Source organism: Apostichopus japonicus, chromosome 15, assembly GCF_037975245.1.
Source record: "Apostichopus japonicus isolate 1M-3 chromosome 15, ASM3797524v1, whole genome shotgun sequence".
NCBI classification, from domain to species: Eukaryota; Metazoa; Echinodermata; class Holothuroidea; order Aspidochirotida; family Stichopodidae; genus Apostichopus; species Apostichopus japonicus.
The window spans coordinates 26,900,000-26,921,400 of NC_092575.1; the positions used below are offsets into that span (position 1 = coordinate 26,900,000).

At 38.5% G+C, this 21,401-nt stretch overlaps 1 protein-coding gene across 1 annotated transcript; it reads left to right on the forward strand.

Annotated features, from left to right (window-relative positions):
• Window positions 1-722: 722 nt before the first annotated feature.
• LOC139981258 (uncharacterized) lies at window positions 723-19,820 on the forward strand. Its single transcript, XM_071993496.1, has 15 exons — window positions 723-880; window positions 3,615-3,733; window positions 5,285-5,422; window positions 7,044-7,173; window positions 8,549-8,658; window positions 9,690-9,831; window positions 11,560-11,744; window positions 12,107-12,278; window positions 13,059-13,244; window positions 13,566-13,750; window positions 14,653-14,857; window positions 15,859-16,061; window positions 17,123-17,315; window positions 18,452-18,645; window positions 19,468-19,820. Exons 2-15 carry the CDS (start codon window positions 3,629-3,631, stop codon window positions 19,627-19,629), a joined length of 2,310 nt encoding a protein of 769 aa, XP_071849597.1. The 5' UTR covers window positions 723-880; window positions 3,615-3,628; the 3' UTR covers window positions 19,630-19,820.
• The last annotated feature ends 1,581 nt before the right edge of the window (window positions 19,821-21,401 follow it).

Sequence of the window (21,401 nt, forward strand, 5' to 3'; positions counted from 1 at the left end):
CTCAGTTGAAAAATCCAAAAGAGGAATAAAGTTTATTAGCCTAACATAGATTTACACATATAGAATGTTAACCTATAGTCATAGTCAGACTTGTAATAATGATATATGTAAGAATACAAGTCCAGTTCCCATTGGTTTAAGTGCGAGTATTAATCATAGAGCAGTTTTTATATGCTTCTCTATGGTATGACTACAAGGCTCAAACACACGCCGGACGTACGAGCTAGTTAATTTCTGCATCTTTCATTTTGCATCAGTACCATTAATAACAGACTTCCAAAGTACCACAAGTACAGGTACAAATCCGCAAGGTCAAGTACGTGTACATGTTAGCTATGCTATAGAATGCCAGTGCGTGTAAGGACGAATCTGTACCCATGGTGATATGATGCCTAAGCTAATTTGCATATATCACTCGGGTCGATAATAATTTATTACTATGCACGTGGCTACAAGTCGTTACACTTCTTTAGAGGCGATCATTTCTAACATAATGGAAAGTAAAGACACGTTTATTGAGGACAATTGAATTTCATTGGCGACAAAATGTACATATAAAAATGTTCATAAATGAGTAGACATAATGAAAGCTATACACCAGCTTCTTCGTGATAAATTCCACGTGATGAGTATATGCTCTTTGTTTAGACAATAAATCGTGTTTGATATTACTCACTAATTAGGAACAATAGATTAGTTCATTATTATTCGTAGAGCATGAGACATAGTCCATATGGTTAGTAGAAAACGAGATTAGTTAGATAGCCAAAGTCACTTGAACCATTATCGATAAAAGTACATTGCCTCAGCTTCACGATACATTCATCCAAGACATTCTCTGAGAAGAAACTTCAAGATTTGTCCGTTTGAAGAAATACAGGTATATGTTATCCTCCTTTACCTTTTTTTCTCGTGAAACATAATATTGTTTTATGCTTCATCCAAATTGATAGATTAGGCCTACTGCGGGATACTTTAAAAACAAATTTCTTCCATAAACCTATAATTCTTGTGACTTCTGTTTAAACTCATCATATAGAAATGAAACTATTTGAACTAAATTACAATTTATTATTCCAACCAAAATTGCAACAGATGTAGAGCTGGGGGGGGGGGGGGAGGGTGGATTGCAAAGGTTCACATTTTTTGTAAAATTCCTGTTCATAAATGTCAAGACTTTTTCATTATGTAAGTTGTTCGATTTGTCCGGATGTATTGAAACGAAAATAATTATTCTGTATAAGAATAATAATTTGTACTGGAAAATATTACATAATTTCACCATATAGCATATAGGTTATTAATATTAGATAAGATCACAAAACGCTTTTTTTTATTTTAATGGAACAATTACGTTTATTTTATTTTCTGAAAAAATAATTGTATTTTTGTAACAGACTATACACCAATGGTATATAATATAATATAATATAGACCTAGAGAAATAGCAATTCCTTAGCACTTTTCAGTGTAATTCGATTTTAATTTTCCACGCAGGGGTTTCATTGATGATTTACACTTATAACAACAATTTATAGCAAGATTTTACAACTATTTTACAGGGTTTTGTTTCTTCTTCTAATAACTCCTTTCTCGCCATATAGAAAATTTATAAAATGCTACGGAACTACCCTCCGTGGTTTATGAAAAAAGAAGCTTACTGCTCTCTGGCTCAATTATCCAGTTCTCGTGATCCCCCAGATATATGCTGCAAAATACACACAGTGCAGCTTGGAATTAAGCAACTTGTTTATATACACTCTCCATGCAATAAGAACTTTAATAACAACGTTCTTTTCCGTCGCAAAGCAACACAAGTTGATTGAAACTTTCATTTTCTGGTTGCTATGTTTGCTATTATTACTTTTATTTCTTTTTGGGGTTTTGCTTTCATTCTATTTATGTGTGTCTCACACCAAATGCAGGTCGCATTAAAGATCTTCTTTAATCTGCTCCAATCATAGCACGCTATAGCTATGAAAGTTTTGTGATTACGTAATCGACCTGCCACGGTTTTAAGTCTACCTCAGGCCCCACAATTAGCCTGCATAGCTTTTTCACACCATTAGGCTCTTTGTTTAAACACTGTGTGAACATATGTTCATGATTACAGTATAGTTAATCATACATAGTGTTCACACAAAGACCCTCATACAAGAAAAAAATATGTGGCAGGCGCTGCAGACTAATTGGTAAAAAGAGGTCATTTTACGACCAAGGCAGGTCGATTACGTAATCTCAAGAAACTTTTCCATGATAGCGTGCTATAGTTGAGGTCTCTACAGCAGACCTTTAACCTTACAAAATTGAGAGGATCGAGGCAAATTTGAAATGTCCTGTCAGCTTTTAAAGTGATAATTCGTTGACAAAAGTCCTATTGTTGTCTTCATCAAAGAGTTCAGGCTTTTGGCAGCCTCGTTGTTATTTTATGATCAAAATGCATATTGGCAATTCCCTGTGTTTCTAGAACGGGTGTAGGTTTACCTCTTCTACAAACAAAGAGCTTATAGAAGATGTGAAACTCATGAACGTTGGCAAATTTTTTTATATCTGGCCAAATTACTAGTTATATTAAAGATGGAAGTAAGAATAATATGATTCACTTTATAATTACATTATTACTAAAATCCCTACACGTTTTCTGTCTTTTTGTTTTCTAATTAACTTATAATCATCATTATGTTCGATCGGTTATATAAATACATACGTTTTTTTGTTATATGTCTTTCCCCTGTTCTCCCTTTGATTATATAAGTATATAAGTAGAACGATAAATTATCACGTCCAATTCACTTTCCAACCAAATAATATGTATGTTCCATGCACACAGAGTGGTAATAATATCTCTTTGTAGCAGGGGAGGATTGTTCTATCGTAGGGGGTGGGGGCGTATAGGGACATTGTGACCCGTGACGTTGATTTGAGGAGACAGACCACAAAGTCACTTGATACCTTTACCACTAGCTGTTCATTCTATACATTTCGTGGCCATATATATTTTTTAAACGTGCTTTCAAGAAAATGACGCTTTTATACTTACTTAATTTATTAATGTTCTCAACAGCAGGATGCTATTTAATTTACAACAACATTAATTTTGTTAAATTGTTCCAGGAAATTGCACTTTCTTTATTTTTACATGTACCCATGGGCCGCAGTCTCCACCGTCCTAGCCTTGTATTCTTAGGCTAGTCTTTTTTCTTACAACCACTGCGAAAATTCATTTGCTATTGACAGTGCTGTTTTTATTTCTTCCTTCTTCCTTTTTTGCTCACGACAAAGGGCTTACCTGTTTCTTTTTTTTTTTTACCACGTGTTTGTTAAAATCGTTTACAAACATATTCGAACCTTCTCAAGTTTCTTTAACGCGAACTCATTCAATACAACTAATCTGGTTCCCATATTTTCACAAAACTACACAAACTCCTTGTTTATTTCTGTTTTATCACCCAGTGATATTCATTTGTAATTTTAATTCATGAAACATAAATTTATAATAAATCATTGTTCTAACTCCGATATCCATATAACTCCAAGCCAGCACCCTCATAAGTTTTCTTTTAAATCCCGCTTATTTATTACTATTATTTTTACATTATCTTTCATTTCTACAGCGCCTAGAAGCAAAATGAAACTGTTTTTGCTGTTTATGCTTGTCGCAACAGCGAGCGCTCTTGCCCCAATTCTCAGAACTCAAGACTCAGTACCCGATCGCTACATCGTGAAGCTGAAGGTATAAACACCATAAATTATATATTATTTAACACAACCTCTAACGGTTTGGACCAAGTAAAAATATATATGTATGTGTGTATAGATATATTTGATTCCTTTTCTTTTATTATGTTGGTGGCAATAAACTTGCTCTCTTCTCTCTCTCCAAAACTCAAATTTGAAGTGTATCGGAACTTGTCATTAATTGAATCTAGCATCCTAGCATGTTAACATCAATACATATCTGTATACCTTACACCCACCGGGAGTTCCACTCCACCACACGTTAACTGATATATCTATGTATTTGAAAACCATTTTGCATGCTATAGGAAAGTTATTGTGACGTGCGCAGGATTTCAAATGTGGAAAGGGGCGAGAAAGGCGGTTGGTGGGGGGGGGGGGTATTCCAAATTCCATCGGCTGATTTTGGTAGAGTCATGATCCTTCTTCTTTGACGCGTTATAGACTTTGTTTTAATGAAGCTATTTCGTTAATAGCTCCATGGTTTTAACGACTGGTGGGGTGTCGGTGGATGTGGGGTCGATGAATGCCGATTACCATATAGGTGGGTTTGGGGGTCCTCCTCGTATTAGACCATAAGTTTGGTCTATAATTATGTTTAAATGCATGATTGTGCTAGTAAATGCTTGTAAACATTGAAGGTTTTGTTGTTGTTGCTCGACTGACGATTGAGGTGGAACCCTCCTCACATGTAATGAAAGACAGTAGTTGAAGTCAAAGTCATTCTGTTTGGATTTGTAAATGAAACGTAAAGTAACTCCCGGCAAAATCCACGGCATAACAACATATATATTGTGGGACGTAACAATCATCTTTTTTATTTAAGTAAACAGTAAATGGTAATGCGTATACAAAACTTTGTGTGGTAAAAACACTATGCGTATGTAGGGTAGGTCACAAATGGGATCTACTCCTGGTGTTTATGAAACATAACTATTTAAGGCTTATTTCTAGCCATTTTCGTAACCGTGAGTCACAAGAAAAGTATTATGGTCGTACATGGACCACTCTTGAACTTCGAATTAATTACTGTGCATCCTGCTTCCAATAGTGAAACCATCAATAACAGCCGTTTGATAATACTAAGTGCGCATAATCGTGATGTACTTCCGGTTCGGGTCAAGTTATAAAAATACAACCAAGTAGGTATATCTCTATCACCCAAACCGTGACGTGTGTTTAAGGTGTAGAGAGCCAGTTCTGGCCCGGAACCAAGGGTCACAGGGTCCTCTCTGATATTTCCAAATGTATATTATGAAAATACATGAGAATGTCTTAATCTTCTCCCCGTATGACACCGGGCCCTAAATTGAATCTTGATCGCCGGGTTGTAGCCTCTCCCCCACCCCCCCCCCATTGTTTCGTCACAACAAGCATGCGTACATTGAAATAGGCGCCTCAACATTGAGAAAAATTACAACGTGAACCAAATCAACACAAAAAGGTGGTTTAAAGATTGGCTTGTGAATACAAATAAATTTAGTTGAAACCAGGTAGTGCCATATATTTGAAATGAAAGATTCATTAAAACCATTAATATTTACAGGATGGTGCTGACTTGAACGCTGTTCTGAGGCATGTCCAGTTGACCGCTGCCTTTGACAGCAGGGTAAAGGTCACTCACACCTTCGAAAATGTTTTCCGTGGATTTTCGGCCAGATTGACCGACACTCTGTTGGCAACGGTAAGTCAAGATCCGTTCTTTGGAAAGATTTTTTTCATAAAACAATAACTCTTCATTTCATTCGACGCATAGTACTGGAAATAAATAAAATATGTATGCAATAAATAATCACATGCCGCTTTCCCTGTCTTGCACATTTGCATTACAAAACGTTCGGGTAGATATTGTTTGGCAGAGAACTTAATGTTCCCAGCTGAAGTACAGAATAAATCGTCAAACCCTGTACTATAGTTTCTATATTCAAAATATGTCATCATTCTGCGAAATTTTTGCACCACGTGCGCTGTCATTCGTGCTTTTTAATGGCCAAGTCTCAAAATTAAGCTAAATCCAATTTGCAGCGTATCTGAAAAGATACCTCTTTATGTGTTGCTTTTTGGCCCTGTTGCTGAGACAGAAGAGCACCCTAAAGGATTAATATAAACGTACATATAGTATGCCATGATATTGTAGGCAGAGAATACATGTGTTGATGTTTGACTTCCTCGAGGTATGAATCATCCTTTATAACATCACAATGTATTTGGGAATCGTTAAAATAAAATAAAATAATTTCTAGAGCTGTATTTGCCTGCCAATACGCAATATTGTAGTGCGCGTGGAGTGCTTGTAGTATTAGGATGAACTTTTCGGTTGTTTCATGGTGTTATTGTTTGGGCGGACAACACACCAAGGGGATAGTCATGTATAGGTACCTACAAAGTGACGGCGCTTGTGAGCGCCTTGACAGGTCGGGATATTTTGCCTACGCAGCTATCCTGTGAAACTGCAAATATACAGAGACTATATGTAACTTTAAGTTTCAACTTCCAGACATGTAGGTCCGTTCACTTGACAAGTAATGTCAATACTGTGGCGCGCACGCGCACTACAATTAAAACGAAGGCACGGTCCGATCTGCAATCATTAGAATCCATGTTCAATTCCTCACCAAGAATCAGAATCTATAGTCTTATTCAAACTTGTTGCTTACAGGTGCTATTGAACGGAGTCTTCCGTGTATTTGGTAATTCTGGTTTGCGAATTGGGAAGTGGGGCATGATTCTTTTACTTAATTGGTTTCGAAACAACAACTTTCACAATAGCTGCACTGCAGTGATGATCAAACAGTCAATGGGATGCGTTCACCCCATTCTATATTTAAGAAGAAGGTGAGAAGCTGAGGGTACACTCTCGTCTGTCGGATGCAGAAATTAATAGGAGCAAGAATGGATGCGACAAATGACACGCCTGCCAACTCGTAACTCATCGAAAAGAGAAGACTTGGTATCATAAGCTGGTGTTCATCCACAATCGGTTTCGAATGAGCTTCTATTGCTTCCTAACCCTTGAAAAATTCAAAACTAAAGAAAAACAAAAAGAAAAAAATTATTGAATAAATTAAAGTCATTAAAGTTAAAACATTTCAAGGTATTTGTGGACTTACCTCAAGTCGTTTTTCATATTTTTTTAATAGGATGAAAAGTGCGCTGGAATTTGCTAAATTACGGATACCCAAAAAATAAGGAAATGTTGATTGGTCTAAGTACTTATTTTCATCGTTCTTAAATGATTTCATCGACATTTCAGTTAATTATTTTCCATTAGTAATAACGATAAAGAATGGCTTTTGCTTCGGCAGCTTCGTAACATTGATGCCGTCGAGTACGTGGAGGAGGATAACATCATGAAGATTGCACAGTTAGACTCCTGGGGATTGGATCGTGTCGACCAGTTCTCACTTCCTTTAGATAACACATATGCGCCTATCGGTAAGTATTGCTCCCTTAGAATAACACATATGCGCCTATCGGTAAGTATTGCTCCCTTAGAATAACACATATGCGCCTATCGGTAAGTATTGCTCCCTTAGAATAACACATATGCGCACATCGGTAAGTATTGCTGCACAGATATATTCCTGGGGATTGGATCGTGTCAATCTGTTCTCGCCTCTTTAGGATAACACACATGCGTACATCGGTGGGTGTAGCTGCACAGATTTACTCCTGGGGATTGGATCATGTCGACCAGTTCTCGCTCCCTTAAGATAACAATATGTTTATATCGGTGCGTTAGCTGCACGGATATACTCCTGGGATTGGATGGTGTCGATAGGTTGTGGCTACATTCAGACAACACCTATGCGCCTATCAGTAGGGATAGTTGCACAGACATACTCCAGGGGATTGGATCGTGTCAACCAAGTCTCGCTTACTGTGCATAACACACATGCGCACATCGGTGGGTATAACTGCATACTCCTGGGGATTGGATGATTTCAAACCAGTCTCGTTTACTGCACATAACACACATGTACACATCGGTGGGTATAGCTGCACAGGTATACTCCTGGGGATTGGATGATTTCAAACAAGTCTCGTTTACTGTACAGAACACAAATGCGCACATCGGTGGGTATAACTGCACATATATACTCCTGGGGATTGGATCGTGTCAACCAAGTCTCGCTTACTGTACATAACACACATGCGCACATCGGTGGGTATAACTGCACATATATACTCCTGGGGATTGGATCGTGCCAACCAAGTCTCGCTTACTGTACATAACACATGCGCACATCTGTGGGTATAACTGCACAGTTATACTCCAGGGGATTGGATCGTGTCAACCAAGTCTCGCTTACTGTACATAAGACACATGCGCACATCGGCGGGTATAGCTGCACATATATACTCCTAGGGATTGGATCGTGTCAGTCGATTCTCTCACCGTAGATAATACATATATGCGCATATCTCAGTAAGTATATAGCTGCATATAGATAGACTGGTTGGGATGAGTTCATGTCAACCAATTTTGATTTAAGTTGATTTAGGTTAATTGAATTTCGTATTGAGAAAACAACCCATACAGGGTTTTTAAAGATGGAAGGCTTCTACATAATACACAAAATGAATCAGCTATGTTAATTGTTAAGTTTTAACTCTAAATAGTGATTGTTGAACCATGATATAGGTCACCGTCAACAGTTTTTACTGCGAACTGCATGCCCGTTTTGCATATATTTAGAATATTTCTGCCTATATTCATTTTAACGGTATATTGTATTGTAGGAAAAGGATGAAAACGGAAAATAAAATACCTTTTAGAATAAAATGGTGAATTTGATCCCTTGTGCAGGTGACGGAGCTGGTGTTCATGTGTATGTTCTGGATACTGGTATCAATGAGCCTCACGTGGATTTTCAAGGTCGAGGTGTGAACGCTTATGATGCTATTTCAGGAGGCGATGTAAGTGTTTAAGTCAACATGTAGTGCAGTTGTGAGTGTTTATGTCAACATGCAGTGCATATGTAAGTGTTTAAGTCAACATGCAGTGCATATGTAAGTGTTAAAGTCAACATGTAGTGCAGATGTAAGTGTTAAGTCAATATACAGCTCAGATGTAAGAGTCTAAGTCAACATGTAGTGCAGCTGTGATTGTTTAATTAAACATACAGTGCAGATGTAAGTGTTTATGTCAACATACTGTGCAGATGTAAGTGTTTATGTCAACATGTTGTGCATATGTAAGTGTTTTAGTCAACATACAGTGCAGTTGTAAGTATTTAAATCAACACGCAGTGCAGTTGTAAGTGTTTATGTCACCATGCAGTGCAGATGTAGGGGTATTAAGTCAGCATGCAGTACATATGTAAGTGTTTATGTCAACAAGTAGTGCAGTTGTGAGTGTTTTAGGCAACATACAGTGCAGATGTAAGTGTTGAAGTCAACATGCAGTGCAGATGTAAGTGTTGAAGTCAACATGCAGTGCAGATGTAAGTGTTTAAGTCAACATGCATGGCATACAGAGTCTCCGAGAGCCATGTCTGGTCTCTGGCATAATTTTGTCATTGGGAGATCTGTTTGCACACTCCATCTTTGCTTAAGTATATATCAAAGAAACGAAAATAAGTTATGCTTTATCCCATATTCTCTCGGACCTCTCCATATAATGTTGGGCAATCCCTTATCGACCCCGAATCCCTTATCGACCCCGAATCCCGTGGCTGTTTCCCAATTCCCTGAAACTGCTACAGAATAATCCACTCGCCAGACACGGTCATCAGATCTAAAAGCTGGTTGCAGTGATTTCAAACGGGTTACCTTAGAATTTCAGAACATTGTCACTTTCTGGTTGTTCCGTCGTCCATGGTGTGGGAATGTTATGTTAACGTGGCCGGGGAAAAGAAAAAACGTGCATAAATATACACGCCTGCGTCGTACTTATCTGGAAGTTGTGCGATAATTGACTTGTTATGCTTTGATTTATTTGTACACAGGGCGTAGACTGCAATGGTCACGGTACCCATTGCTGTGGTACAATTGCAGGAGGGGCCTTCGGAGTAGCCAAAGCAGTAACCGTGTATGGAGTTCGTGTACTCGATTGTGGAGGCTCAGGATATACATCAGATATCGTAGCAGGTATTATATACTCTCAGAAAGACACCGTTTCATATTTCAAGCAGTGTTCTTACCTTTTTTTCCCTTTCACGAATGAAAATGATGGCAATAGCACTGTATTTTGTTATTTGTATTTCAAATACGAAATATTTTGCAATGCTAGTAATAAAGTTATGAAGCGAAATAACGCCCTCGTTCCTCTCCAACTTGTACACACACAAAAAAAATCCACATGGGAAAATACCGACACTGCACATTTAGAACAAGAGGTAAGGTGAGTTTGTTGGCATCGAACCACGTTTTAAGACGGCCCAACACGAGTTGGGCTTTACGCAGGAGGTTAGTACAACCATGGAGCTATGGTACAACTTTTCGTCATGAAAAGAAATCGATAGTGTCATCAACAAAAACGAGTAAAGGACTCATTATGGGCACAGAATTATTAACATCTTTCACATAAATTAGGACAGTGGACGTAGAACAGGACCCTGCGGCACACCAACGTTAAGTTTGGAACACAAAGAGTTAGTGTTGTTTTCATACATATGTTGCTTTCTGTTGGTGAAGTAGCTATGCATGGTATCAAAAGCTTCACCACCATTACAGTAACTGTATAATTTCTTAAGGAGAATTGAGTGGTCCGTCGACTGTATAAAAGGCTAACTTGGGATCTAGATAACGACCAAGACATTCTCAACAGTGTATATGTAACCACGAATATAATTGACTGCAAGGGCATGACTATAGTATCTTTACCTTTCTAAAACCGAATTGAAAGTCAAAGAGAGAGTTTTTGTTGTCCACGAACCGTTTCTCAGACGTTTTCTCAATAGATCTTTCCAAGATCTTGTTAATGCAAGGCAGCAAGCTAATTGGGCGGTTGTTCTCATGGTGATTTTGATGCCCCTTTTCATGAAGAGTGGTATAACTTTAGCAACTTTCAAGGCATCCGGATAAAAACCAGTGGTAAACACGAGGTTAAAAATATGAGAAAGAATAAGAGCAATGATATGATAGATAGATTTCCAAATTTTAGGTGGAGTACCCATTGATACCAGGCGATTTTCCATCTTTCAAGGAATTAATTTCGTTTGTAGATTTCATCAGAAGTGGATGGGCAAAAGCAAGACAGTATTTGTAGTAATACCAGGATACATGAACTGCATATACACTCCGAATGGTATACGGACTAACTGTGTTTCAAATAGTCGAAAATAGTAGTTGAAAGCAATAGCTATACCAATGTCATCATCATCATTGTCTTAAAATGTTATTAATCGCAGGAGTAGTATTTCCTTTCATCCATGAACAGCACCGGCGGCGGTTTATTGAAATGTAAAGAAAAACACAATATCAAACATTATCTTATGTTGTTTTATCTCTTTTCGGTACGCACAAAATCACTTTAATGCGAAAGCACTTTAAAGCCTTGAGTCAATGTGAAATAGCAAGTTTTGCCCCCAGTCCACACCCTGGACCACATTTACTGCATGACCAAAGAAGTTCACTACAGAAGAGGAGATAAGTTGAGGCTTCGTAGTTGTGCAAACTTACACATTCAACTTGAAAGGAAGACTTACTCGAGTCAGGGGTGACGGTCCTGTATAGGTAATGGTAGGGTGGAGAACATTTTGGAGCGCCCATACCCCCTTTTCGTAAGATTCAGGTGATTCCAATGTTGTCTTTGACCTGCCAGTGTTTCACCACGTTCATGTTCTATAACGTTTTTTTCTATTTTGATTATCCCAGCATGTGATTGGGTCATTGCGAACGGAAACAGACCAGCGGTTGGATCCATGTCTCTCGGGGGTACTGCATCTGCTACTATGGATGCTGGTGTACAAGGAATGATTGATAATGGAATCCAGGTAGCTGTTGCTGCAGGAAACGAAGACACCAATGCGTGCAATAAGTCACCAGCTCGCACCCTTGACGTACGTTATGTGCCTTATACTTACTGTGTTTAAACCAGTGGTGAAATTCTACGCCATTCATTCGAATGCATGCCGTCAGGCAAAGGAATTTCAAGAGAAATCATTTTTGTGTGTAAAGAATATTTCTTGTACGCAAACCATTTCCATTTAAACCAATTCCGAATTGAACGTGATACCACAGTCTTTAACCATCCGTCACTTCATAACCTACATACTACACCTGGTGAAATGGATGGGCGTCAAACAAAACGGAATTATTTATGACTGATTGTTATCCTTGTTTAGTTTGTGTTTTGTATTTATTTATTTATATTTGCTTTTTGTGTTTGTCAAATAACGTAACTTCACGTTTTTCTACCTAGGCTATCACAGTTGGAGCTACAGATAGTGATGACGTTAGAGCCTATTTCTCTAACTATGGTACTTGCGTTGACATCTTTGCTCCCGGAGTTGATATCACGAGTGCTTGGATCGGTAGTACAACCGCAAATAACACAATTAGTGGTACTAGTATGGCTACTCCTCACGTTGCTGGTAAGACAATAGCATACTATGTAGTCATGTTTCTTTATATTTCTATAGTTCATACTATGTAGTCATGTCTCTTTATATTTCTATAGTTCTACATTACCATTACTCAAAGAGAGGAAACTATTTCAGTATATCATTTCGGTGGTGAAAAAACATTAGTTCAAGCTATTATAAAGCTCTTGTTCTCTTGTTATAATGGATAATAAAGGGTCCCGCTGTGTTGCAGTATCATGTTTCAAGTGTAACATGCTTCACTTTATTACAACTCTGTTGCACTTTAATATGATACTGGTACACTTCGAAACAACGCCGTGCGAAGTTGAAAACGATCATAGTATAGTTCACAGCAAATCTACCCGTTTGTCACTCAAGGTCAATGCTTCACATAAACCCTTTGCAGTACCGTCGAAAATGGTTCATATACCAAATAAGGAGCATTTTATTGATTAAGTTCTCTTTCACGAGAACTTGTCCTTTAATAAGACTACACCGAAAACAAAACACAAACATATTTTGGCGGTATACTGCAACGATTAAGAAAATGACTACCCTGCACCTTATAAGGAAAGTATATGTGGAAAAAACAAATTATTGCAAACTTATGAATACCATGTAGGTAGATATTTACAGAAAAATGTCGAGAAATAATTAACAGTTTAGGCAACTTATTGCAAGTTTCATTTAAGCAAATAAAACGTATTGCTTCATCAGACTGTCCAGTCCCTTTTACGAAATTTTTGACATTTCTCTGAGCATAATCCGTCGTCTCTCTTCTAAACGCAGGTGCTGCCGCTATTTTGCTTGAAAAAAATCCCGCTCTTACCCCAGCTGAGCTAAAGGGCAACCTTCAAATCAAATCCATCGCAGATGTGGTGACAGATGCCCAGCCAGGCTCCCCTAATCTTCTCCTCTATGTTGGTGAAGGTTCAGGAGGTGGAAGCATCCCACCACCACCACCCACATCAACTCGTAAGTACACATGCTGGCAGATATATATATATATATATATATATATATATATATACCTCCTAAAAACCTAATGGTTACCCATCCGTCCTCTTCTAATTACATACATCCGGGAGTAATAAAAGTTAAAATGGTATCCATCCCCCAATCTCCCACCGTATTAATCCTTACGTTTATACAGTTGGTAGATGGTGATATAGACATTCTTGTTCGATACTTTGCACTAGTTTTTGTGAATCTATGGAAACTAACCATACGGTTACAAGACCAATATACCTTTTGATGTAGCACAACCAGTCGGATAACGTGTATGCTTCATTGCAGCTTGCGGAGCTCAAATTAGTGTTAATGGCACTTTGTTGACGTCACCCAACTATCCCAATCAATATGACAACAACGAGCAATGCCAATACAACGTTGATGCTCCAAGTACTGACCTAGCAGTTGGCATTTTCTTTAACTACTTTGACGTGGAAGACTCAAGTACTTGTGATTATGATGTTCTTACGGTCAGTATACCCATCTTCATTGAATGATGTAAGGGCTTTGGTTCTCTAACATTGAGACACCATCACTTAAATCGCCAAATGTTGACAAAGATAATGACATTGGATGATAAAATTCTAAACACAAAGGATGAACAAATCTCTGATTTACTAATTTGCCAATCAGACTATAATAGCCTATACACAACGCTCTTACGACGAATCGTGGACCAGGACCCGGGAGCCGGGGCCCGAGCGCCAAGAGTTAGGTAGGCCACTACCGCGAACGAAACGAGCAATTGCGAGATGACACTAGCGCAATTAAATTCGGTTCCCACATCTTGATAATATTGAACCTTTTACTTGTGTCGTGTGCACCTCTTTTGTTTAGGCTCGGGGCCTCAAGGACTCCGGGGACCGGGCTTCGTACACCTCAAGGCTTTAGTGTTATGCCTCTGAGTTTATACATCTAACGAAGGAAGCTGAGATTAACACGGTTTATTTAACTTGTTGACATGTAGATGTCGTAAAAGGAAATTCGATATGGAACTTTCAATGATATAATCCGCTTTGGTCTGTTAGTTTTTCTTGTTAATTCGAATCGAGCTTCGGGAAACATTGAGCCTATACACAACTTTCATTTCGGATATAATTTCTGATAGTGCTTGAAAATATAAATGCAAGTATTGATATGTATACAGTTTTCTCATGTTTGGTACTCTAAATAACTTAAAATTATGCATGATGCATAACACTATATTTAGACTAGTGTGAAAGGTATAATTAGCATATTATGTGGACATTCATACACAAATGTCTCCCCAATGATTTCATTGGTCATTTTGGATAATCTATGCATGGGACTTCGATAGAGGACCTGGCCAGTCAAAGTCATATTAACAAGTAACGTGTCTTTACTTTCTCAGATTTATGACGGTACATCTTCTGCTGATCCCCTAATCATCAACCTTTGTGGTAGCGCCCTCCCCAACCCTGTATACAGTACAGGCCAGAGCATGTACCTGGAATTTTCATCGGATAACGTTATCAAGAAGCCCGGATTTTCGGCCAATGTGTATTTCTATGACGCAGATTTAGTACCTACCAACCCTCCAGCGCCAATTGTCACAGGTATGTACTTACCTTATGCTATTGTCAAGTTCAAAATTGGCATGAAGCGACAGTGTACTGTAACATTTACATGCTATAGAGAATTTACCAGAGTAATTCCTTTTCCATACAAATATGGCGTTTCACTCACAAACGCTTAGTATCATTGCTCACGACAAATAGTTTTTATTATAGTAAATTAATGGTAAAGAAAAAATTACGCCTTGAATCTAGCATGTTTCAAATACTTGAAGAGAAACTATTGCAAGTCTGAACCAGCTGTGGGCAGGCGTGTAGCGAGGAATTTGCCAAGGGAGGGACGAACCTGTAGGCAAATTATCAGAGCCGTAGATTCGGCATTGGAAACTATATAAGCGTAGCGCCACCATAGGTTGGCGCGAAGCGTACAAGACAATTTTGGCCGAAAATGCCTCTCAGATCGCTGGAAATGACACTTACCAGGCCTCGCAAGTTGCATCTAAGCATTTTCTATTTGAAAGTACTAGCGATATCATGAAAACGTACCAAAAAATATGCTCAAGGGGGGGGGCAGTTGCCCCCTTCGCCCCCCCCCCCGGCTACGCGCCTGGCTGTGGGTGCATTGTTTGCGCAGACACTTTTTGTTTATGCCTATAGTTTCGGACCTACAACCTGAAAGGAGTTGTACCTTGAAACCCCGGGATAGCGTACACCCAGGGGGTTAAGAAACGTTGTCCTAGCCGCATCTGCTCTAAAAGTGTTTCCCCCTTCCTCAACACCCTCTTTACCCCTTCCCACAGAAAGGAGCGACTAACTGCACCATAATTTGTTTGTATTGTTGTCGCAGATTTTGGGAAGAATACAAACATACTCCTATACATATACTGCTTTAATATTTTGCCATTTACTGTAAACTGTTTTGAAATTCCTTACTGCTTTCAGGATGGAATTCGAGGTTGCTGATATTCCTATACATTGCTGCCTTTGATTATTGTTGTGTTAGTGGTTCTAAACGGTATTGTATTATTTTCACATTTTCACAGTTGCACCAACCTCTGCTCCTTGCAACAGTGGTTCGATCACTACCAGTGGTTCCGAAGTCACCTCGCCGGGTTACCCTAACGCCTATGGCAACGGTGTAAGCTGTTCCACCGATGTTATTGCATCCGCAGGACAAGTAGTTTTGCTGAGCTTCACTGATTTCGAGCTTGAAGGTTCGGCAACATGTTTCTATGACAAATTGGCGGTGAGTATTTTATTTGGCTTCCAGATATTTTGTTTGTTTATGCAAGTGATTTATCACAATTTCATAGTGACGATTACATTGAAGGCTAATCACTTTATCCCAATACTGGACATTTGTATTCCCCCCCCCAATAAAAAAGTCAACGTAAAACTGTTGCTTAATTATAAAATTAGATGAATTTTACAATACAAATGTCTGTTATGATTAATAACGATAAGATATTAAATTCATGGAATCGGTCAGATGCTTTTGTTTAAAATTTAAAAAAAAATCGATCACTCTACACAGACAATGAAATTAAAAATCATACAGGACTTCAAAATATATCAAGTTTTTCGTCTACAATCATCTGAAGAAAAAAAATTCTTTTTATTGTTTTAAGTTTAGGTTACATAAGTATAGTATATTAATATTTTCTTTCGGTTTTTCTACATTTCGCCATCAAGGACACTTTTTCCATGTTAGTATTTATTTTCAAATGCAAATTAGAATCATTCATACTTTTTTTAAAGTTTTATTCATTTTGGAATAAATAAATTACTACAGACACTCTTATGAAAATGATGAGAATTTTGCATTAATGGCATCAAAATGTTTATGTTAAATGCCACAAGCGCATAATCATCTTTGGCCTAAATTTGCTTGGTAATATACATTATATTCCAAGGCCAACCTTTTTGAGTTTACACTTTTTTGAGTCAACACTCTATTATGTACATTGGTAACCCACCTATATATGTTGAAGCCATATGAATACAAATTTACCAACTTATAGAGTAATAATGCACAAACATGCTTGCTGCAAGTTCCCAAGGAGAAGGGTGCGGGAGAGGTGAAATATGTGATAAGGTTATTTTAATATCATCTTGCTTAAACAGGTTTACGATGGAGAAAAAATAGGAAAGTCGATTATAGTTGTACATGATAACAATGTAAGTTACCTTCAGTATTTGAACTAGATGGTTTTCATATATGTTCTGCTTAAAATAAACTCAAACATGAAACCAGCTGTGTCAGACAGAGCGGTTTTACTTTTCTTTGAATCTTATCTTAATCAATAGGTTTACGATGGAAGTTCTTCTTCTAGTCCCCTTATTATTGAGCTATGTGGTTCTGACATGCCAAGTCCGATTTACAGCAGTGGACCGTTGATGTACATGGAATTCACTACAGACAGTTCTGTAACCTATACAGGATATAACGGCACAGTAACCTTTATTGATGAATCAGAGGTTCCCACCGCTCCTCCACCACGTAAGTAGGTACTAAATGTAGCTGTTTATAACAGCCTGCATGATATAGTGGCACAGTAACCTTTATTGATGAATCAGAGGTTCCCAACACTCTTCCACCACGTAAGTATACGTACTAACTGTAGCTGTTTATAACAGCCTACAGGATATAATGGCACAGTAACTTTTATTGGTAAATCAGAGGTCCCCACCACTCCTCCACCACGTAAGTAGGTACAGGTACTAAATGTAGCTGTTTATAACAGCCTGCATGATATAGTGGCACAATAACCTTTATTGATGAATCAGAGGTTCCCAACACTCCTCCACCACGTAAGTATACGTTTTAACTGTAGCTGTTTATAACAGCCTGCATGATATAGTGGCACAGTAACCTTTATTGATGAATCAGAGGTTCCCAACACTCCTCCACCACGTAAGTATACGTTTTAACTGTAGCTGTTTATAAAAGCCTACAGGATATAATGGCACAGTAACTTTTATTGGTAAATCAGAGGTCCCCACCACTCCTCCATCACGTAAGTTCGTACTAAATGTAGATGTTCGTAACAGCTACAGGATATAAAGGCAAAGTATCCTTCATTGATGAATCAGCGGTTCCCACCACTCATCCACCATATGTCAGTATAGTTACTCACAAATATAGCTGTTTATAACAGCCATACAGTTTATAATGGTAGAGTAACCTTTATTGACGAATCAGAGTTTCCCACCGCTCTTAAACTACGTAAACATATACTAAAAAAACAGCTACAGGATATAAAGGCACAGTGATTTTTGTTGTTGTAATGAATCAGAGGTTGCCACCGCTCCTCCACCAAACACCAAACACCGCGAAAGAAACCGCACACCTCGGATAATCGTATCAACAGAACGACTACAAATAATCAGACCCCGACAAAAGGTACAATACAGCGATAATCCTTTAATCCCCGGTAATCCCGATGATGAGTCTACATATTCCAGGAGTATAACTTAAAACCACCAGATGTCTGATGATCGCTAAACGCGTGAAACTCTAAGTAACAACTACTAGTGTTCCACTAGTCTCAACTAGCCTTAACCTATAAATATATATTTTTTATATATATCCTGACTCAATATTTCCAACTATTGTTCCGGTCGTTTATTTTACAGCTACCAGTGGTTGTGGCTCTGTACAGAGTGAACCGTCTGGTAACCTCACCACACCAGGATACCCCTCACAGTACTCAGCGTCCCTTGACTGTACCGTACAGATACACAGTGACGACCCGGCAAAGACCGTAACGCTTACGTTCAATGTCTTCAACGTGGAATATCAAGAAACTTGTAACTATGACTACGTTGCTGTAAGTATATATGATCAATTCATTGAGTAGCAATCATCAATTAGCGTATTTGGATGACTGAACCGGGGCAAGGATATACTGTTGATAGCAAGGTGTGTCACCTGTAGCGGGCACCCCACCTCCATCCCCTATTTGAACATGAGGAATCTCATACCATCATACCGAACCTATTGTCATTCTACATTTTCTCAGACAAAGATTTAATCAACACGAATGTGTTACCGCCTTGTAGTTTGGTCCCACTATTTAAAAAAAAAACTATATTAGCTATTAGAAAGTTATAACGAATCCTCTTAATTCATTATATTCCTTTCGAAACAGAATATTCAGATTAATGTAGTTATACATTGCAACCAATTCCATACAAACAAAATGCAATACACAATAACGAAAACATGGAATAACATTTTTTTGCAATGGAAATGGAACCATGATTTGAAATTTAGGCGGAAGTATTGTTTCACCTCAGCCTAATATGTAATAAAATCAAATTAATTTGCAAGTTGGGAGTATGTTAATTATATACTGTGCGTTCATATTTCGTTTTAAAGCTCCCGTGCTGACAGTATGAACAAGTGAATATCTTATTTCTATCAAAGTACATGTTAGTATTGTTAGTACTGTCAATTCGAGTGCATTAAACCATTATATGGTAGGACAGGATATAGTGGTAATCATGGGCGCAGATCCTGGTGGGGACGGCGGGACGCGTCCCCATCAACTTTTTCAGTGGTGGGGACATAATATAGGAGGAGGCAATTGCTTCACCTGGCTGGATAAGCAATCTTGACATGAATATTCATATTATTTGTTTTCAAACAGGTGTACGATGGACCGGATGATACTGCTACAGAGCTTGGCAAGTTTTGTGGAGATACTGCCCCAGCCCCTGTTTCATCAACAGGACCAGATATGTTTGTTCGATTCTTCTCAGATGGCACTTTAAGCGATATTGGTGTGCACTCATCATACGTGATTAATTAGTCCAAACTCAGCCGGTCTGAGCACTTAACAGAAACGATCAGAGGATATATTAATATAACTATACTTCGATGGAATTTCGTTGCTTAATCAATGTACAGAGAATTGAATAAGTTAAATACAATTTTGTTGTGAATTTAAAAAGCAATTATATAAAATGCGGTAAAATAAATCGACGTATGTTATATAATCAATTATTTTCGTTTGTCATTCGAGCCGGGGATGCTGGACAAAACTTGATTTTAAAAACATACTGGAATTTCTACCTACTTGGTATATCTATGTGCAGATAGGTATGTAACTGATGAGGATGCCAATTTCGACAAACCGTGATAAAGGTTGATATGTAGAGGTGTGATGTGTAATGGCGACCCCCCCCCCCCCCCCAGAGGCCAGAGTCTTGTCCGAAAATCTCACTTTGTGGTGAATTTGGACGATAACCAGTTTCCAGTAGGTGACAGAATTTGATGATACCTTTTCCAACATCAAGGTATTTTCTCTTTGTTCCTCCGAAATTGTACAGTGGGAATGTTTCTGTAAAGTCTAGTTCAACCAGTGGCGTAGCCACGGGGGGCGTGGGGGCGACAGCCCCCCCCCCCCCCATGAAAGCTTGTCGCCCCCAGTCGCCCTCCCACTGGGATTTTGGGTGTCGAAAACAAATTCCATGTGCGAAAAATATATCATTGGTCTGAATGGTCTCGAATCTCCATGATGACCACTCATGAACGACCTTTCGACCGCAGACCGGCAGTAGGCTATAGTTGCTAAAAAAAACCTGACGTGACATAGCGCATAGGCCGAGAAGACATCTACAGTAGTCGCACTGTACTGAAAACGCACGTTAACGACCGTCGAATTATATAATTCCTGCTCTAATAAATACAGGCGCGGCCAAGGGGGGGCGAAGGAGGCAACCGCCCCACCCCCCCCTATATTTTTGTGTACGTTTTTATGATATCGCTAGTAATTTCAAGATAGAAAATGCTTAGATGCAACTTGCAAGGCCTGGGAAGTGCCATTTCCAGCGATCTGGGAGGCATTTCATAGTGGCGCTACGCTTAGATAGTTTCCAATGCCGAATCTACGGTTCTGATAATTTGCCTACAGGTAGCCCCACCCTTGGCAAATTCCTAGCTACGCGCCTGGATAAATACTAATACAAACAGCCAATCAGGATCATGTAACCAGTAGATGTAGATATAGATAGATATTTATTCAGCCAATCATATAAAAATACAATGGAAATTGGTTGATAACAAGAGCTCAAAACATTAAAAATTGTAAACAACAAATAAGACGTATAATAATGCACATTAACTGATGAAACAAGCTAGTGACCTATACTATACCGTTATAGAAAGATGGTTTCCAGGTACTGGAATGCCAAAGAAGATGTTCAAAGGTAAAAATTGCTGACATCATACAGGTTTCTCACATCATTGCTCGCGTCATTGTCTCAATACCTCTGTTACAATTTCAATCGGGTTTTCACTTCTGCAGGGACGTACCCTGATGCTCTTATAACCGATAAAAGACCAAATTTTCAAGAAAGGAGACAATACTATCGCTGAGAACTACCGGCCAATCAGTCTATCACCCTAATAATATTTCAGACGCAATCTTTGACGTCAGTTTGACATATAGTTCGGCAATTTCAGTATGTTACTTTTCTGAAAGCCCAGTCAATCTTTCCTTATTTTCCACGCGCAATTTGCAGATTTGTCGAAAAATGTCAATGCCTGTGTCAAACTCACAAAAGATATGTCATGATATTT

Excerpts from the sequence above, each read along its gene's own strand:
- LOC139981258 (XM_071993496.1), top strand. The coding sequence starts at position 3,629 with ATGAAACTGTTTTTGCTGTTTATGCTTGTCGCAACAGCGAGCGCTCTT. Across the intron at positions 7,174-8,548 it reads TAACACATATGCGCCTATCG|GTGACGGAGCTGGTGTTCAT; the intron begins GTAAGTATTGCT and ends TCCCTTGTGCAG. Across the intron at positions 13,245-13,565 it reads ACCACCACCCACATCAACTC|CTTGCGGAGCTCAAATTAGT; the intron begins GTAAGTACACAT and ends GCTTCATTGCAG.